At 40.2% G+C, this 21616-nt stretch overlaps 1 protein-coding gene across 8 annotated transcripts in view; it reads left to right on the top strand.

The window, feature by feature from the left end:
- Atp9b (ATPase phospholipid transporting 9B (putative)) overlaps positions 1-21616 on the top strand; it is a 234565-nt gene that overhangs the window by 151512 nt on the left and 61437 nt on the right. For all 8 annotated transcript variants that reach the window (XM_074069605.1, XM_020163739.2, XM_020163736.2 and 5 more), the window contains one exon: positions 13383-13525. In XM_074069605.1, coding sequence (XP_073925706.1) covers positions 13383-13525 — 143 coding nt within the window. The remainder of the gene's footprint in view (positions 1-13382; positions 13526-21616) is intronic.

Here is a 21616-nt window from a genome sequence, read left to right as displayed (position 1 = left end):
TTAAGATATTTGCTTACAAAATGAGGAAAATGCTAGGCTTCCTACAGGTCTTTCTTGGTCTAGTTTTTCAGTGAGTGATTTTATATTTAGCGTGTCCAGTCAAGCGTGCAGAGATTTACTAGACAGAGTGGTAACCATACCTCTGTGAAGCTCCAGCATACCCGGTTGCCTGCTGCAGCAAAATACCTTACCTTATTCTGACTTAGCAAAGGGAGAGGGCTGTAAAATGTGGAGGGTAAAGGCTGCTGATTTAGGGAATTAAGGTCTACATTTCATCAAAGCACATTTGTTTTTCTATTGCCAAGTCTCCATTAAATAAGAATAGTAGTACGTTTTAGTGTTTGCTACATGTTCTTTTGGACTTCTAAAATGCATATTCTTTTGTTTTGAAAATATGCAAATTTGGAAAGAAGTGCTTTTTTTCTTTATTGTCCTAACACTCTTAAAAGAATTTTCAAATTTATAAAACTTAAGCTATTGTATGAAAATTTCTCTCTAGTAATTTTGAATTACTTGATCTAACTTCCTTATCTAAAGCAAAAACTTGTTCCCTAAATCTCAAGCTCGGCTTCTAACAAAAGCAACCAGGGAGGAACCTGACAACAAGTCTAGCATCGGGACTTGCAGTTCCTGTTCTCTGCAGTTTACCCCCTTTTGTCCAGATGCTATGAAGTACTATGTGCTTTAGTTAATAATCCAAAAACTTTCTTATCAGTGTGGGCTCAGAGAGACTTTTACTTCTACATGAGGCATATGTGAGTGAAGGAAGCAAAAATGTGTTTGACAAAGAGAATTGTGTCCCTTCTGAGTCTTGTTACATTCGGTGTCTTTACTAAAGCACTGAGCTTGAAGGAGTATTTGTGGCCTCAGGAAACAGGGACTTCCTCTCATTTTCTGTATGTCAGGCGCCAGAGCAGTGCTGGTGGGAAGCTTGCCATTGGCCTGAAAGATAGATGGTAAACACCATGCTCAGAGCCCTACCTACCCGTAAGCATGCTGAAGGCTGAAATACCAAGAATGCCAGGAATCAAGGGCACAACAGTGTTGCACCTGGACTTGGAAATGAACCTTCCTAAAGTTTTATTGATGAAAAATTCTTAGGATTGTCCTCAAATTACTTTCAGTTCTGGTATCCTTTCTGAGACATTTTATTGGTTTTTGTTGACTTACTCACCATCTTTTCTACCTCATTTTCCAGGTAGAAAGCTTAGTGAAAAATGTGTTTTGAACTTTCTTGACCTAGGTGTGGTATTAAGGGACTAATTTTGGGGGGAAATTTGCAGATTTCAATCCACATTGTAAAAGATGCTGAAGTTGAGGAGTCTCTCCTATAAAGTGGGTGCTGGAGCAAAGGCATGGCTGTGGCTGGAGGACCTTTGATGAGGAGATTCACCCCGCCATCACAGAAGAAGCCAGGTGTAGAGGTGACTATCAAGACAGATCTGTGGGGGAGCCTGTGTGGCATGCAAATGCAGGAGACCCACAGAGTTGTTGAGAGTGTTGTATTAAGAGACCCTGCCAGCTTGGATTGAAAGGAATAAAGACAAGATGAGATGAGAAACCTGCTAGACTTAGAAAGTTCTAGGCAGGAAATGGAATAATAGAGCTCCTTGGCTGCAGACATGTGGTTCCTTCAACAAAGGGACCATTCTTCCAATGGCTGGCCCTAGGCAGAGTTGACCTTGGCAGTGTATAGGGCCACCACACAGGACTGTTCTCAGCTGTGAAAACTTAATGGAATTTTCTACGCTGGATTTCAGACTTTGGTAGGACTGTGGACCTCTACCTCTTTTTCTCTTCCAATCTCTGTCTCTCCCACCATTGTACTTTGGAGACAGATAACTTGTTTCCTAGTTTCACAAGTTCATAGCTGTAGAGGAATTTTGCCCAAGACGGACCTTACCCAGAGCCTGCCGAGACCTGGTAGATAGTGAAACATGAGACTTCTGAGATTTACTGTTTAGATGAGATTTACTGGGAGAAGCTTAGTGCTGATGCTGTGATGGGCTGAGACTTTGGGGATAACTGGACTTCAGAGAGTGCATTCTGCATGTTGGTAATATATAAATTTGAGGGGAGGGGGCAGAGGGCAGACTGTAGTGGGTTCAGTGACGGCCCCGAACACTGTCTACCTCAGATCTGTGAACATGACCTTTCTTGAAAATAGTATTTACAGATATAATTAATGAGATCATTCTGAGTTCGAGTGGGCCCTAAGTCTAATAATAAGTGTCCTGATAAGAGGAGGGTAAGTATCCACACAGGAAATGTGGTCTGACTGTACTTTTGGGAAGGCCTTAGGACGAGTCACTCAGCTCAGTAGATATTTGAGGTGCTGTTCTGTGGCCTCTCCATCCCTGACTGTTTAATTCCTAGCCTTCCTGCTTGGGGTGGTTATCTCTCTTCCTTGCCTTTCCCTACTCTTACTTACACACAAAAATTAATCTAAATTTGTTACTACTTTAACAATGTGGAAAAGGCTCCAAAATAATACACAGCAGTCAGAATGGAGGAGTGCTTTCCAAAAATTGATATAATAATTTTGCTTCCTGAAACATGTCTCAGAAAATATTTTGACATTTTTATTTTGTAGCAGTACAGAAAAGTTTAAGTGCCTAACACATAGAAAATAAAGTCAGTTCATTTTTATAAAATGAACACCATCCTCAAGGGTCAAGAAGTAGAATGTGATTCAAAAGCCCTCTGCTCTTGGTCACAATTCCTTCCATTCTTTAGTGTAATCATAGTTATGGCTTTTTAAAAAAATTATAATCAATCAAAGCTTATTTTTTATTTATCTAAAAAGTTATCTTGTAGCCTACTCCAACATTGTTGCTTTTGGTTGCATTTATTGTTACTGCACTTATCGCTTAAGTGTGTGGCATCAGTTGGCGATTTTCTATGTTTATGAGACGCAGTGTGATGCTTTGGTACATTACATGGGCAGATGCTTTTCCTTATTTTTCTTAAGAGCTTAGCCACTTAGATTTGCACTTAAAAGTTTCATTGGTTTTTCCTGTCTTACCAAACTTTATGTAGTTGAAATCATGCTGGCTATTTCCGTTCTGCATCTTGTGTCTTCTGCATCATGTGACTCTGTTGTCACTCTGTTCTCTGTGTTGGACCACACTCATTTCTTATGGTGCATCATCCCTGTGTATTTAACCTTTCCAGTTAAGGGACCCTTGACTGTTCCTGTGTTTTTGCTGTTAAGAGACAGTGCTGCTGTTAATACTCATGAACGTGCGGTCTTCTGCATGTCAGGGTCCTGGTGCAGAATGCATGCCAGATTTACTGAATATTGGCAGACTTTTTCGGAGTGCTTGTACCAGTTTAGTGTTCCAACATCAGTGTCGAGAAGTTCCACATCCTCAGCATCACTCAGTACATATTGTTTTCTCACTTCCCAGACTGAGAGTAAGTCTAACTACATTTACGTGTTAGATTCTTTGTGTATCTTGGATGCTAGTTCTTTTTCATTCTGTTTTGTTGTTGTCTTTCTCAGTCTGTAGCTCAACTTTTTTCTTTCAGTGGTGAAATTTTGAAGACAAAGAAACTTGCTGATTTTACCTAGTCAAATCTGTAAGTCCTTTGGCTGCATTGTCAGTCTGAATGGACGTCATCCTCCACCCCATGGAGGATGAGCGCTTCTCTCATTATCTGCCTCTGATCACTGAAAGTGGTTTCTTGTGCTGGGCTTGAATCCAGGGCCTCAACTCAAGCACGTGAAACATGCATTCTCCCACATAGGCACACCCCCACACTCCCACTCCCCTTTGTTTTGGCCATACTAGGGATTGAACCCATGGCTTTGCCTATGGCTTTTTTTTTTTTTAATATGAAATGTGGTAGACTTCTCAGATCCTATTTTTTTTTCCCATATTGGTCATCTCAGCATCCTTTTCAGAAAAGACTCTTCCTCCAGGGACATGTGTCACCCCTGTCATGCAGCAAGTATTTGTCTATGTGAGGGCCTATTTGGAGGTCTCAATTCTGTGCCTTTGGCTGTTTGCCTGTTCCTGACCTAATAACAGCTAACGGTGTCTGACACACAGGCCTTTCCTCCTTGTGCTTCAAGAATGATTGGGCTGTTCTTAGCCATGACTCTGGCGTAGCTCGTGATTTTATTTAGGTTTTTAATGAAAATTTCCACAGAGAAAAACTGCACAATTCTTACCACAACAGTTCTTACATACTTGATATTTTAAAAATTCAATTATAGATATCTTTTTAAAAATTCTCTTTTCCTCTTTCTTCTGGTATAAAGAAAATTTATTCCTATAACGTAATTGGATCTATCGATTTTAGCAATTCCTTATTGATTTTAATTATTAATCTAGAATCTGTCAGATTTTTCCTACGTAATCATGTCATCAATAAATAATGACAGCTTTTCTTCTTCTTTCAGTTTTTCATACCATTTATTTTTTCTTTTAGAACTGACCAAAGATCTGTAGTGTATTGTATTTGAAATGTTCTTTTAATATATTTATTACCAGGGTAAATTACATTGATTGACTTTCCAGTGTCATACAGCCTTGTGTTTGTAGGTGGACCCTGCCATGGGTGTGGCTTTACCCACTGCGTGTTACTACATTGCACGTATGTCCTGTGAGATTTTCACATTGTTTTCATGGGTCAGAGTGACTGGTGGTTTTGCCTTTTCCTGCTGTCTTATGGAGGTTAGTATCAAAATTACACCACCTCACAAAAGCAGTGAGGACTTCCTTCTCATTTTCCCATCGCTAAAATATTTCATTGAATTTGAAATTGATCTTTGAACACTTATGTCAGGAAGACAATGTGAACTGAACTTTTCTCTGTGCAAAGAGACTCTGCAAGTTTTTTTATTTTTTGAATCAATTTTGTAAAGTTACAGTCTAAAGTCTGTGCTACTTATCTTTTTCATTCCCTTTTATTTTGGGGGTGGTACTGGGGATTGAACTCAGGGCCTCGTGCTTGCTGGAGCCACTCTGCCAGCTGTTTCTGCAGTGGTTATTTTGACATCGGGTCTTGCTTTATGCCCCGATCAGCCTGGACCGAGATCCTCCTACTTTTGGTTTCCCCCTTAGCTGGGATGACAGGTGCACACCACTGCACGCAGCCATTGCTTAGAGGTGGGGGTCCCACAAACTTTTTTACCCAGGCTCACCTTGAGCCATGATCCTCCCAGTCTCCACCTCCCATGTAACCAGGATTGAGGCTTGAGCCATGTGCTGGGCTTCATTTTTTTCACTCTTGATCCTTCTTATTTCTGTCCTTTCTATATTCTTTTTTTAAATCAGTTCTTCTAGTAAGTTTACTAACTTTTGTAGTCCTTTGGAAACACCTACTGTTGTCTTAATTGATTTTTATATGCTGTATATTAGTTTCTGTTTCATTAATGTTACCTTTACTTTTTTCCCTGCTTTCTTGGTTTATTTGAATATATTTTTATTATTTCTTGAGGGAGATGTTTAACTGACTTATTTTTAGTTTTTACTTTCTCTTTGAATATATGTATTTGAGGCTGTAAATTTCTCTGTAAGTGCTATTTTGGTTGCATCCCCAAAGTTTTCATATGTAGTGTTGTTATTACCAAGTACAAAATATTTTTTAATTTCTGTGTGATTTCTTCTTTCACTCATGGTTTTAAAGTTACTCCCTAATTTATGAGCACAATTGAAACCTGTAATTATGTCTTTGTTCACTTTTAACTTAATTTGCACTTTTGTCAGAAAACATGTTTCTGCCTAAGATCTGTAAAGTTTGTGAGACTAATTCTCAGGCTTGATGCTGATTCTGTTTTTAGAGCCATTACACGTGTGCTTGACAGCTTGATTCTTTACTGTCCACTGAAGTGTCCTGTGTATGATTCGGTCAAGGTTCTCAGCCTTCTTTTCCAGTTCTTTACTGAAAAACTTTACATCTCCTGGTTTTCCTTTCCATTTCTAACAATTGCCGATACTGGTGTTAAAATCTCCCATCAGTATTGTGAATATGTTCCTTAGAATCCTGTCAATTTTGTGTGTAGTCTGTGGCTTTTGTATTGGATGCACACACATTTCAGTTGTTATCATTCTTGGTGCATTAGGTGTTTTTTCTCTATGAAGTAACTTCCTTTATCCTTTCACAAGCTTTCTGCATTAAGTTTGACTTTGTATTCTGTTGATGTGGCAGTGCCAGCTACCTTTCATTTACCTAGCATCTGTCTTTTTTCTATCTTTTCACTTTTAATTTCTTTGTATTTTTATGCATCTTCTGTAATTAGCATAAAATTTAATTTTTATCACTGATAATTTTTGACTAGAGTAAATTACACAATTATTATAATACTGTCATATTTTTAGTTTAAATATGTTTGTTTTGTTTCAGTATGACTGCTTATTCATTATTTTTCTCCTTTCTTACTGTTTTTTATCATTTCTTATAATTCCAGTTTTTCTCTAGTAGTTTGGATGTTAAATGTGCAGTCTCTGCTCTTTTATCCTGGAGATTAAAACCATTGTTTCCTATTTGTTCTTTTTTTTTGGCAGTACCAGGGTTTGAATTTGGGGCCTTGCCCTTGCTAGGCAGGCACTCTACCACTTGAGCCATACCCACAGCCCTTTTCATTTTCAGTATTTTTCAGATAAGGTCTCAGGCTTTTGCCTGGGACTGGCCTCAGACTGCAATCCTCCTTCCTTTTCCTTTAGCATAGCTGGGATTACCGATATGTACCACCACACCTGATTTGTTCTTCAAGGTAGGGTCTCACTAACTGTTTGCTCAGGCTGGCCTCAAGCCGTGACCCTCCTGTCTCCACTGGGATTGCAGGGGTGAGCTGTCACTCTAATCATTTCTTTCACATGTCACTTTAGAATTGCTGGCCACCCTTTGCCCATTCTTCACTTTCGCCATTCCAAACCCAGAGGTACTGTTTGCACATTCCTTTTGTTCTGGTTTATGCATGTGTTTGTTCTTCATTTCTTTTTATATCTCACCCCTTCCATGTGGATAATTTTCCTTCTATTAGAAAGTTACTCTTTTTGTACTTTCTCTTTTGTTTAATGCTAGTCTTTTTTGGGAATTCTGTTAAGTTTCTGCTTGATTTCTCCTTGAAAAATCATTTGACTGGGCCAAGGTTGTCACATACCTTCTTGCCATTTAGTATGTGTCTTTTTAGTCTTTGCTTCTTTGTGTTGTCCTTCCCCCTCTGGCTGCTTTTTTGGTCTCTCTATTTTTGGTATTCTACACTGTACTATGATGTACTGGATATAACACCCTCCCCCACACACACTGGTCACGTTGGAGATCGAACCCAACCTTGCTCATGCTAGGTAAGCACTCTATCACTTGAGCCATGTCCTCCAGTCCTGGTTTCCATTTTATATAGTGCTTAGGACTTGTTGGGATCCTTGCCTCTGTAGGTAGACATTTCTTAGTCATCATCTCTTCCATTGTCACCCTTGTGTCATTGCCTAGTGTTCGCCGATATCTCCACCTCATCCTTTGCTTTCTCATTTTTGCCCCTGTGATTTATTCCATGTTGTTCCCGGGAGCCTGTCTTTTAAGACACTCATTCCATTCTTGCCTATATCTAATTGGCTGTTAGGCCAATTCATTGCATAACTTCAGTTATTGATATTTTAGCTCTAAAATTCTATTGGATTTCTTTATTGCATTGAGCACTTTATTTTTATAGTTGCCTGTTCTTGCAAATCATTTTCTACTTCTTGTGCTTCCGGGTGTCCCATGCTCTGAGCCTGTTACTCAGAATGTCGAGTACATTTGTCAGTCTTTCTCTGGAATTTTTTTCTTCAGATCTTGCTCATGGTGTCTTGCAATGTTTGCTATGTAGGGGCAGGGTTTTACATTTTTGTTTTATATTTGAAAAACTAACTAAAAAAATTGGTTCAGATTAAGGTGAAGGAAGGTACTTTTCCTAAGACATAGACACTTGCTTCTGCTGTATATTTGGAGGTACCCCTGTCATGGAGTACCTTAATCCAAGTTCAAGATTCAGGCTATTTAGGAATTGCTTATCTGACTCCAACTCCAGGTTCATTGACTTCTGATTCTCCCTTAATTTGAGGGAGTAGCCCTTCATCACCTCAGTTTACTCTGATAGAAAAGCATCTGTTAGGCCTCTCAGCTTTTGATAGTTCTGGCTTTACTTTTGCTCCCTCACCCAGTGGACCACTGGAAAACAGTTCTGATTCATGGATATTGGCATGTGACCTCAGGGCAGGGGAGATGTTATGCTCCCTTATTTTTCTGGGTTTCTTTTTTTTTTTTGATGGTACTGGGGTTCAAACTCAGGGCCTCAGGCTTACTAGGCAGGTGCTCTACTGCTTGAGCCACTCCACCAGCTGAGTTCCTGATTCTCTTTGGAGTTAGCCCAGAAATTCCCCACTATCTACTAAGTTTTCTTTTAAGAATTAAAAAAAATATTTTATACAGTATCTTTTATTGTTTTCAGTGGGAGCATTCCCAGGATCACAGACCTTTCCTGGAGTTTCATAAAGGAAATTGTACAAATCGGAGTGAGGGTTTCTCAATGATCTTTTTGGCAGCATTTCTTAAGACTGAAGTGCTGAGGACCAAGTCTGATGAGCTTTATCTCCGAAAGGGCATTGAGCCTCTTTCTTTTCCTCTCCTTTTTTTTTTTTTTTTTTTGAGATAGGGTCTCATTATATAGCCCCGTCTGGTCTGGTACTTGCTATGTAAACCAGGCTGGCCTCGAACTCTTGATCCTTCTGCCTCTACTGCTGAGTGTTGACCTTACTAACTTGTACTGCTCTGCCCTTCCTCAGCAAGCTTTCACTTAAAGACCAAATACGCCCTTTAGCAACAAAGAAAACTTGAAAAATGCAAGCTTTTAAAAGCGTTTCCTGAAAAACAAACTTTGGTACATCTTTACACTGAATTCAGTCCATCAGCAAAGAGGAATGGACTAATGATAACATGCAACAACTCAGGTATTGTCTCAATCTATTTCTGCTGCTATAAGAGAATGCGTGAGAGTGGATAGTTTATGCAGAAGAGAGAATCATTCCTCACAGGGACTAGAGAAGCTAATATCAAGGTGATGGTAGAGTCAATGTCTGGTGAGGACTGCTCTCTGCCTCCAAGATGGTACCTCTTGCTGTGTCTTCTGAAAGGGATGAACGCTGTGTCTCTTTACACGCAGAAGGCAGAAGGACGAAAGGGCACTAGCTAGTCCTCTCTAGACATTTGATAAGGCAGTGATCCATTCATGGGGGCTCTGCCCTTACAGCCTACTCACCTCCGAAAGGCCCCACCTCTTAATATTGTTGCCTTGGGGCTAAATTTGAATATGAAATTTTGAGGAGATGCAAACATTCAAACCATAGGAGACATCATGCCAAGTGTAAATACCCAATCTCAAAAGGTTATGTGCTGTGTAGTTACTTCCTGGAACACTCTTGAAATTAGAGAATTGTAATGACAGAACAAGTCAATGGTTTCCAACTATCAAAGAGTCATGTGAGACCATTGCCTCCCAGTTGTGGACGTTTTAGCTCCATGCATCTCTGTGGATAGAAACACTAACAGAGTGTAAGTAGAGGTGGCAAGGCCCCAGTGAAGTCCAGGTCTGGCTGCTGCACCAGTCATTCACCCTCTTTACTAATGTGCTCTGGTTACATCTGTGCCAGTCACTTTACCTCCTTTACTAATGTACTCTGGTTACATATGGCTGCGTCACTGGGGCCCGAGAGCAGAGCGTGCTGTCTTACTCTTACAACTTGTTGTGAGTGCTAAGCTGTTTTTTTCATTTGGGATTCATTTACAGTACAAGGGGTTCATGTGAATTTTATCTGTGCATGCAGTGTATTTTGAGTGCATGCTATTGGGTAGGTCATCAGTGTGCCAAATACAGAAGGAAGTCCAGCAGCTTGCTTTGTATGTGCTGCAATAGGGGCTAACAGTGTCCTTTGGGGCTCTTCCTTCTGTGAACTGTGCTTTTTCCTGGTCCATTTCATTCTCTGCCAGACAGGCCTTACTTGGCTATAGGACCATGCTAAGTCTTCAGACTCACACTTGCTGAATTATGCAAGTAAAATGTGATTGTCTTTTTCCATAGACTTTACCAGTGAAAAAAAAAACAATGAGAACCCCATATCAGTAAATAATAAGCTGACCATAGTTGATCATGCCTGTGATCTCTCCTATGCAGGAGGCCATACACAGGAGGAACAAGGTCTGAGGCTGGCCCCAGGCACAAATGTGAGATCCTACTCGAAAAATAACTAAAGCAAGCAAACAAACAACAAAAGCCAAACTGCTTGAGGTGTGACTCAAGTAGTGGAGTGCCTGCCTAGCAAGTGTGAGGAAAATATCACCGAAAACAAACAAACCCACAAACCACTTAAAATAAGCTCTGATGAAAATGGCTTCTGTTTATTTATTTTTGTTCAGATCAGAATCTGTATGTGAATTTTTTCAGGTAGGTTCATTCCCTAAGGGGAATCAAGTGCATTTGTTAGGCTAGAGGTGGGAACTGGGCTCACCTGGTAGTGAAAAGTGCTGAGGTTTAACTGTAATGAATTAGAGCTCAAACAGGGAGCATCCTGAGGCCTAAATGGGATCATACTGGGAATTTTAGGAAAATGCACTTCAAATATTCAAAATCCAAGTTGCTTCCTCAACCCTTTTGGTAGCTGTAGGAGTAAACTATTTAGACAAGATGCTATCATTAAGGGGATCTGACTTCCTAAAATTTGCCTCATGTCTTCTTACTGTAGCAAAAACTGGATTCATATGTGTTCTTGTTGGTAACATCTCTGAGCACACTATTTACTGAAGGCAGTTAATTTTTCTTACTACACAGCAGTAAAAGGCACACTTGCTTTCTGGTTCAGTTAACCATCTGAAGTTATAATGACCTCCACTTACTGGGAGTGCATCTGTTGATAAGTTTCACAGTGGTTAAATCAGCAATAGAATGAACTTAAAGTGTATCTAGTGTCTGTTACCTGTCAGCCACTTCTATAATCCATCCCAAATACCAGGCGTGATGTACGTGTTTTAATGGGTCAGAGGTTATGTCACAATTGGTACTTTATAATCTTTACAGTTGGGGAGAGGTCTAGGCTTTGAAATCCTTCAAAGTTAGGACATTACTAAGAAATACATTTAGGACAGTGCCAATAATTATTCTGTCCAGCTTAGTGTTTAAAGTTGAGCATCTTAGAGACTTTTAACGTTAAGAAGAAATTTACTCCTTTAACATCTGATCAAAATACACAGTACAAATCCCAGTGCTTGTGAGGCTGCTACTCCCTGTGTAGGATTAATTAGTTGAGGAAAGGTGGTTTTGTGGTAAACTTGGACTCTGCAGCTCTTCTACTCATTTTCTCCCTAGTAATGCTCTCTCCTGTCTCTTGCACTCCTAGCTCCTGCTTGGAACACAATTTGAGGAGTATTTGTGACCACCTAAAATACCCCCATGGTAATTGTTTACAGTACAATAGTCTTTGAAGTAATATATTCCTGCAATTCTTGAACAAGAGAAATTGTTCATTAAATCACAAATTGCTCATGGTTTGAATCGATCAGCACCCAGGAGAGGAACCTTAAAGGTGTTTCTTCAATTCCCACCACCCTGAGCCCCATGGTAGACTGTAAGCTCTTCACAAACTCCTCCTAGACAGGAATCCATTTGCACTGTAATAACATAGGCTGACACATTCCAAAACAGTTTGATTAGAATCTAAACGAAAACAGCACATTGGAAAAAAAAAAATCATGTTTTTCCAAAGTACGAATCTCTGAGCCAGAGGGGCAGAGCTATGAAAAGTTTGAAAGGTGTCATGTTCTCCCACTACACCCTCCCCTGCTCTGGGCTCACTCACTGGTCAGCTCACCTACCTCTGTCCCTGTATTTGTTTCATCCAAGTAGCCCACAACCTTCACTTTATTTTCTAATTCACAGAGAATCTTTCTCCAAAGCTCAAATCAAAGCAGGATTCATGTAAGCATGTGTTTTGCTTTTCCTTCAGACCTTCTCATCATCCTAAACTCAAACCAAGCAGTATTGTGAATTTGTAACCATTGGCAGGGATGTCCCTCTTCCTTCTTGAACTTTCCTAAGTATAGGAGGAGGGGCTTGACACTTGACATGTGGAAATTCTTCCACTCTTCACTAAAACAGCAAAGAGAGATTTCGTGTGGCCCAGGTGTGATGGGAGTACCAAGGCACAAAACTGTAGATAGCATGCACATGCATTGGCTCTGGGCTGCAGGCCAACATGGTGCTGGGCCAGTGCTGCCTAAAGAGGCTAGGGGCCACTGGTTCTGCCTGGAGCATCATCTTGAGTCACCTTCACTTAGTGGTTTTTACCTTCCATTAGTTTGTTTCACTCTTCGACCAGGATTGAAATTAGCTGAACAATGAAGAGTTACTGATTTGAAAAGTGTGAGTAATCATCAATTGCAGATTTTCTTTCCAACTAGTGTAGTCTGTGCAACTTTTAAGATACGAACTTTATAGGCAGGTAAATCAATTATTTAAAGCTCTTTAACTCAGGTACAGACTTTCTTCACTGATTAGACTCCTAAAGATTGTCTCTCAAGAGTGTGTTTATTAATAGGTGGAGCCATATTGATACGTCACAGTGGTTAACTATGAGCAGTTTCTCTCCATGGTCTAGGACATCCTGTCAGCTGCTTTTTGATAGAATTAAATTAGAGTGAGCTGACATACAGGAAGAACTGTGTTGTGCCCACTCCCTAGAGAGGGTGGGTTTTGGTGTGTGTTCTTATGTCGCTGCTTTTTAGTTAGTCCTGGAAGGTCCCTAGAAACCACCTATGCCAGTGCCATACGTTCAGATGAGACTATAGCAAAACTGCCCCAGGCAGGATGACCCATTGTGTGTTTAAATCACAGTCTTACAATGCATCATTAAAACATGAATATTCAAATCATGGAGAGCATAGGCACAGATGCCTCTGTATTGATTCTATCATCTCATTTGTTCCTGTTTTCTGATTTAACACCTGGAATGTGAGACATTGAACTAATAGCTATAAAACGAATGGATAAACCTTCACACCTCTTTCCCATATTCAGTTGTAGTAATCTTTGCTTGATTTCCTTAAACATCACTCTTTCCTTTGAGCCCACAGTACTTTGTGCCCTAATGGGGCACGTACAACTGCCTGCTTCTTTCTCTCCATCTATTACTGTAACACATATGGAAGAAAGGAGTCACCCATATTACTGTCACCTGAAAACATTATCCAGGGTATAAAAGCATTAATTTATCTTAAAGTCTGAAATCCAGTATTATTACTTATTTTCTTAAAAGTGTAGATAAATACATATGTTTACATGCAACAGTAGTACAAATGTATTGTTTGGGTCTGGAAGCATTAACTGTGATGGTTTTACTTGGCAGTCTGCGTGTGAACTTGGACATGGGCAAGGCAGCATATGGATGGATGATTATGAAAGATGAGAATATTCCTGGTACAGTTGTTCGGACCAGCACTATACCAGAGGAACTGGGGCGCCTGGTGTACTTACTGACAGACAAAACAGGTACTACTCACAAGTGTGCTTCCTTTGAGTAGACCACATACAAACAGCCAAGCAGAAATATTCTGGTTGTACATGAGCACGAGTGTGTAAGGTATACATGTGTCATAGCAGAATGCTGAATTCACATTTACAGTGTTTAAGATTCTGCCTTTAAAAGCTGCTCATACAACTTTATCTTCATCTTCTAATGTGTGTGATGTCCTCAGAGTTAAGCTTTTGATGCTTTTAAGTGACTTATTTTGGCATTTTGAATGTTATACAACCTTCCAGGTTTTTCCTAACTGCCTTTATAACACCTCTCTAGAGGCTTCTTAAGAGCAAAATATGCATGCTTATATGTTATAGGATGGTCCTTGTGAACTATTAGAAGATACCTAAATTTGGTATTTTAACAACATTCTCCTGAAGTGCTTCACTACAAATTATTTACCCTGCCCTATAGCTCTGTGCCTGAAGTAGTTTGTCCTTGTTTTGTGCTTTTTTTCTTTTTTTATCAAAGAATTCTTATCTATAACATACTAAATAAAAACCAAATAAAATGAATCTACTACTCTGATAAAAGCTATGGCTGAGGGTTAAAGTTACTCTTTGATTTATACATGACTTAAATTCCTAGAAGTTGTTTGGGAACTAGAAATAAAAGAATACTTACATAACATGGTAAAGAGAATTCAACATCATTTTCAATAATTTAGTATTTGAAAAATCTTACTATATAACCAGGAAGAATACAGAGAAAAATGCTTACCACACTGTTACTTAGCATTTATTGTGGAAGCTCTCACCGTTGTAGTAAGACAAGAAATAGAAACATAGTAAACAACTAAAGGAAGAACAAATGTGACAATCAGCCAGCGCTATCAACTGAGAAGTACTGAAATACGGTATCAGTAAAGTGGCAGGCTGCAGATTAAAATACCAAACAGCTCCACTGAGGGCTGCATAGAGAATGAGGACACACTGGAGAATAAGATTTCCATTCACAGTAACTTATGCACCTGCCAGACATGGGAGCATGGGGACTAGGAAGGGCACATGTGAGAAAGCCCCAGACATTGCTAAGAAAAGTGACAGAACATCTACTGGTCCACATGTGCATCCTTGCACAAAACTCAGACAGTCAGTTGTTTGGGGACTAGGCTGCCAAAGGAACAGGGTTAGGGAACTAAATGAGAAACACGCCCTACTTACTGAGCCTCACTCCCTCAGCTTAATTCTTAATGAAAGCCCATCAAGAACCAGAAGAACCTCCAGTGTAAAATCAGTGTGGCAATATGAGAGAAAAACACACAGAAACCCCCAAAGAGCCTCAGGTCCTTTGGCAGGTGGGGTCCAGTCAATTCATGAGATATCCCAAGGCATCTTTCCTGTTCCCAGTGCAAAGAGAGGACTGGGGGTCATGGCTTCAATCTGCAAAGAAGACTTGCTGTCACTTCAGTCACACCTTTAGTCCATTTTATTCTGGTTATTTGGAGGATGGGGTCTCAGAACTATTTGCCTGGGCTGGCCTCAAACTGAGATCCTCCCAGTCTCAGCCTCCAAAGTAACTGGGATTACAGGACTGATTTTTTTTTTTCTTTAAGGTGGTATTGGAGTTTGAATTTAGTGCCTTGTTTTTGCTAGGCTGGTGCTCTACCACTTAAACTACAACCCCTGTCCCCTTTTTTGTTTTAGTGGTTTTTGTTTTGTTTCTCGTTTTGTTTTGTTTTTTAGGTAGGGTCTTGTATGTTTGCCTGGGCCAGCCTCAGACTGTGATTCTGCTACCTATGGCCACCCATGTAGCAGGGATTACAGGCTTATTGATTGAGGTAGGACCTCCCCAACTTTTTCCCCCCAGGTTAACTTCTAACCATGATGCTCCCGATCTTCAACTTCAGAGTAACTAGGACTACAAGCGTGAGCTACCAGCCTGGCCTTTGGTTTCTTTTTAATGGTGTTAATACCTTCAGAAACCAAGCCTTCCTCAGCCCCAACTTTACACTGGCTTTTCTGACCAAACGGCAAGTTTTCAAGTTCTTCTGTTATGCTTTTGGCCCCCTGTTGTACTGTAAACCTGACTGAAAGCATCTAGCAAAACCAGGCCACAGCCTGAATGCTCTGCCATCTTGAAGCTTGCTCCTCCAAATTAATCAGCCCATTAATTTTAGATCCAACCTGGAAGCCTCAGGAACAGACAAAATGCAGAGATTCTTTGCCCAAATGTAACATGCATGGCCACAGTCTAACTCCTGATACAGTACTCCTTCCCATCTGAAATTCCATGAGCACAGTCTTTATTGCCTGGATTCCTGTTGGCATTCTGGTCTCCTGAAATCCCACCAGAGTCACCCATCAACCTCTGCTCATAGGATTTTAAGACTTTCTAGGCTGCTTTTTCCAAACTCTTCCAGATTGCTCCCATAAACCAGTTCCAAAGGCTTAATATCCACGTGATCAGTTTTAGCCACAGCAACACTCCAGTTCTCTGGTACCAATTTTCTGTGTTCGTTTCTTTTGTATACCTGTGACCAAAATACCTGGCAAAAACAACTTAAAGAAGGAAAGATTTATTTTACTTTCTGATTTTCTAGGGGATTCCGTCCATGATCGCCTGATCATGGGCTTGGTCAGAGCATCATGGTGGAGAAAGCGTGTGGCAGAGGAGCCACAGAAAGCAAATAGAGGGAGAGGGAGAAAGAGACCTAGAGAGAGACTGACTGAGAGACAGAGAGGTCAGGTTATACCTGGTATAACCTTCCAGGATATACCCATGATGACCTCCTTCCTCCAACTAGGCCCTACCTATTAAAGTTTTCAGAACCTCCCAAAATAGCTCCACCAGCTGGGAATTGAGTGTACAACGCATGAGCCCGTGGGAGATGTTTCATATTCCAGCCATGTTCTCATCAGACGTGTGCAGAACAAGATTGTAAGGTTAAGGGCATCTCACTGTATTCACATTTATTTTAAATGCTTCAAGTGTCTATCCACAATAGTTTAGAAGATTGGTCTCAATGAATTCTAAGTGGAATTCCTATGCACTTATAACAGGGATACCTGTTTAATATGTGCTTATAATAGAAAAGAATAGACAGAAGTTAGTAATATACTTTTGAGTGACATATGAAACCATAAAGAGTCAAAAATTTCAAATCCTCAGATTAAATGATAGAATCACTTGCTGTCAGAAACTGTGGATTGTTCAAAACAGGGTCTTATAGGAACTTTCCTTTGTTTTTCAATAGAAAAAAAGGGAGATTAATAGCTAATCTCTCAAGGATTAATGAAAAATTAATAATCTCAACGGTTACCTCATCAACCATGGAACAAAGGCAAAGTCACAGAAGGAAAGGGATCTTAAAAATAAGCCCAGATCAGTGATATGATAAATGAAGTAAAATAGGGCACCCGTAGTCCCAGTAGCTTGGGAGCTGAAGCAGGAGGATTGCTTTGAGCTCAGGAGTTCAAGGCCAGCCTGGGCAACATAGCAAGATATCCTGTCTCTTAAAAATTATTTTGTAAGGATAAAATAGGCAGCCAGCCTGCCTTTTGAAAAGACTTAACAAAATAACACAGTTTGAAAGTATATTTTAGGGGGAAAAGGCACAAATAAACATTCTAAGTAAGAAATGGAACCAAGCTCTGGTTCCACTGTAAGAGAATACCAGTGCTTTATAGTCAGTAACTTTTAAGATCTGCATAATAGAAAAATTTTCAAGTGTAAGCCATTAAACGGAACTCAGAAGAAATAGTTTTATCAATCCTAAAACAATTAAAGAGAAAATAGTTTTCAAAAAAATCTCCTGACACCAGTCCTAAACAATGTTACCAATAAATTTAATTGTTACAGTGTGTACAAACCTTTCCAGAGAAAAGAAAACAGAGGGAATGTTCCATTGATACAAAACTGACAAGCCAGGCAATGGGAGAGCAACTCAAGAAAGTTAGAAGTTTGTCCCTCTTGCATTTCAGTTCACAAAATCCTAAGTAAATTGTTACTGTGCCAAATCTAGTAATGTTAAAAATCATAATGTACTCCAACCAAGCAGGGTTTATCGTGGGACCAGAAAGATAGTTTAACATTAAAAACATGTATACACAGATTACAGGAGAAAGTCATAATAAAGTATTTAACAATAAGTAAACTATCGTGGATAGACACTTGAAGCATTTAAAATAAATGTGAATACAGTGAGATGCCCTTAACCTTACTCTTATAACCCCTGCAATAAATGAAAATGCGATATGTAATGATGTAGTTGATTTATTCCAGAAATAAAATGTTTGCATAAATTCAGAAATCAATGGGTATCATTTACAGCATTAATGTAATGAAGGGCTCTGGTAAAGCACTTGATGACTCTCAGTGCCCGTTCGTGTTTAAAGTCCACTAGCAGACAAGGAGAAAGGGAACTCATTTTGTTCTGAGAAAGAGTATCCTCAACATAGTGTAGAGCAAGCAGTCTACTCAACAGTAACACATTTAAAGCTTCCCCCAAGACCAGAGACAGCCCGTATTGCATTGGCGTTACTAGCTCGTGCCAGGAAGCAAGGAAAAGATTGAAGGCTAAGAATAGAATGGAAAGCTTATTTTCTTATACATAGGAAATCTAATAAGTGTACTGATGAATATTAGTAGGTCAGTTTAGCAAAAGCAATACTGTAAGCCCGCCTTATTTCTGGATCTTTTACACATTTTTTTTTGTTTGTTTTTACACATGGTTTTGACTAAGCTTAGTCAAGAAAAAACAATAAGTTAAAAAAATCAAAAGAAATTTCAAAAGCAAGAATTTATTTCCCTACACACTGCAGCTGAGTTGATATGGAGAACCTCAGTCTCTGCCACATTAAAATCACATGTGTGAATCATTGTGCATCTACTGAGGTTTTTTTTTTCCTGCTCTGCATTTTTGTGAGAATCTGCCTCCCCAAAAGCAAGGTTAAAGTTAATGTGCTTAACTTAAGTGATAAAGTGGAAGTCCTTTTCTGATAATTTAAATGTTGCCCTCCACACACACACACTGTTGACATCAGGGTGACCCCACCATTGGTGTCAGACCTGCCTGGTGAGTTGGAGGTGAGAATGAGGCCACTGGCCTGCCCTTGTAGACTTTGGCTCAGGAGCCCAGGTCCAGGCTCCCTCTCTTGGGTGGGGTTGTGGAGGCCCTAGCTGTGTGAGCTGACTCCCATGAGCAGGGCACCTGGTCAGAGCCAGAGGTCTCTCTGTGTGGTAGACCTGCACTGGCATCTCTCAGTGTGCCGTTCTCCCTGTGTCATCCTAACTCACAAACAAGTGTGGGCTGCAGAGCTGCAGCGAGTCTGAGAAGCAGCCAGTTCTTTCTTCTCTGTCTCTCTGGCTGTCTGACGTGGTTTATAAGTAAATGTTTTATGACATTATTCCTCCTTAAAATGTTGAGTTATTACTTTATTAGTTACAGCTCCCTCATCTTACCTTGTGGAATCTGTGTTTCATCAGAGTAGGATAAATAGTCTTTGTCCAGGATTGAGAGGCACAAAGCTCCTTCATTCTATGCTACTTTTAAAGCACAGTAAGAAATGCTCTTGTATGTGGGATCTGAGACCAAGTACAGCAAAACTGCACACAGTGCACCAGTGAGAGAGCCCAATGCATGGCTTCACTTTTCTCAAAGGTCTTTTCATTCCAGTGGTCATTAGAAGAAATTCCCACCACTATTTCCAAACGTTGAAACTGTGTCCAGAATATTTTTAGAACCTTTCTTTGTAATCACGTGGTAAATTCCATGCACACCTGACCTTATAGATACAGCTTTTCCCAGGAGTGCTCTCCCGGAGCCTCTCCCAGGGAACGCTGGGTTTACCACCTGGCCTCAGGGTGGGGCCCTGCTGTGCCTGCCTAAGGGAGGAGTCTGGATCCCTGACTCTCAAGGTCCCAGGGACCCATAGAGGGAGAGGCATTGCCATTGCCTTTCATAAAGGCCATACTGACCAAGTCATAGATTGATAGAAAATAAAGAACTAATTGTATAATTATCTTATTACTGCAAGTAATTACTTCTCACCTCAGTTTTACAAAAATACATGTATTTTACATCATCAGATGGAAACAAAACAGGCGTAGTGAGAGAGACGTAGGATTGACTTCTGTCTGCCTCTCTAACTATGTGATCTTGGGTAAGTCCCTTAACTTTCTGATCAAAGCACAGTTGTCAGCCTTTGAGTTCTGAGGTAGCCTGTTCCATAGCTCTAGGTAACGGGGTACCAGCTGAACCCTGAAATAGAAATCTGGGCAGATCTAACAGGGCTCATCTTGCCCCCTTGCCCCTTTCATTTCTTCTGAGACAGTACACACGTGGTATTGCCTGCTAGCTGTTGCATAGCTGAACCATAAATCATTAGTTCTTTCCACTTGTACTCCCTATTTTAGTCACATAGTTAATTCTGTTCAGCTCTCCTCTGAGTGGGTCCATCAGAAGCCGATCGGGCGTTAGTTGTCACCTGGTGCCCTCAGTTCCAGCCGAGGTTCCAGCAGATGATGGCTGGCTGTCAGCATGAAGAATTCTGGTTATGGGGATCACAGGTGGAGCAGGGGCATAAGGCAGTTTGCAGTTGTCTTCTGAGTGGCCCAAATTCCCCTTTCAGAATGAGCTGTTGTCTGAGGAGCCTTACATTACTAACATAATTGTAAGGTGGTCCTTCATATGATTGTAAATTGGGTTTGTGATTCATCAATAAGCTTTTTGACAAGAAACGTCCATCACAGTGGTTCTCTCATTTGCCACAGCAGAATAGAAAATGAAGTGTCCCAATAATTGCATTATAGTTTCCTTCTTGTGGACAAGAAAGCAATGTGGTATAATTAGGTTTGATTGGAGTGCACGTTTCCGGTAAGATCTGAAATTAATGATGTTGCTATAGTGACACATCTGCGGCCAGCAGTGCGTGAAACATAAAGCAATTCATTCGACAAGAGTAGACATCTGTTAGCTGCAAGGATGCCGAGCATATTGACACTGACCAGGAATGCTAGACGTTATGTGAGAAATGAACAAATGATGCTGAAACAGGAGGACGGATGATTTGTACTTAATCTGCTGGGAGAACTTTAATCTTCTCACTGGTTGCATTTGACAATGCCATTGTTTAAGGAACAATGCTGCAGAGAACTCATAAATTTTAAAACTTAACTCAGGGTGTACCCTATTAAAGCCATACATTAATTCCTTTGTTAGGAAGTTTTTGTCTTCTTGTAGAACAAAACCGTTACTAAAAATTCCCACTAAAACAGTAGGTTTTTTAGGACTTACATTTTAATTATCACATCCATTACCCACAAGGCCATGTCATTCAGACAAATCACTTGTGAGTTTCATAGGACAGCATCATCTTGAGGGAAATGGTGCTTTCATAGTTTTGAAGGGTAGCAAAGTGTGGTATGTGTGCTAGTTCTTGTATCCATGGCTTGCACATCTCACAAGTAAGATTCAGAAATGTTTTTTAATACCTTCTAAATCAGAGGACCACCGTGGTCTCTCCTGCATGATTGTGATAACTGGCCTCATTCACTAGAGTGTGTACTGGATGTGGGTGGTGTAATCACCATCTTAGGAGCATGTGGACTGATTGAAATACTTAACACATGTGGTAGCTGGACAGATGCTTGCAGGACTGGGAATCATAATCTTTTTAGCAAGCCTGGTTTTTAGGAAGATATGTGATTCCACATTGAATAATGTCAAATATTTTTAATGACCAATGCATACTTTAAAGTTTGGTGGGTCAGTCTTATCACTTGAGCAGTTTTGTCTCAATTCATTCATGGTAAGAACTAAGTTTGGTCTTGATGTAACCATTGGTTATGCATGTTTGTTGCTTTGCCTCTCTAGAATCTTCACAAGAAATGAGGTTGCTTTGGGTAAGCTGTTTGTCACTGAGCATTGTAGGCAGAGTTGCCTTTGTTTATATGTGAAAATCACCTGCTGTGGCTGGGCACAGTGGCTGAAGCCGATAATCCTAATTACTCAGGAGGCAGAGAGCATGAGGATCACCATTCGAGGACCTTTCATTTCAGCCAGTCAACATGTGGGCATAGTGACATGCACCTATCATCCCAGCTAAGTGGGGAAATACAAA

The sequence above is a fragment of the Castor canadensis genome, chromosome 4 (assembly GCF_047511655.1).
Source record: "Castor canadensis chromosome 4, mCasCan1.hap1v2, whole genome shotgun sequence".
Classification (NCBI taxonomy): Eukaryota; Metazoa; Chordata; class Mammalia; order Rodentia; family Castoridae; genus Castor; species Castor canadensis.
Note: the sequence above shows the minus strand (reverse complement) of the source record. Positions and strands in the feature narration are given on the sequence as shown.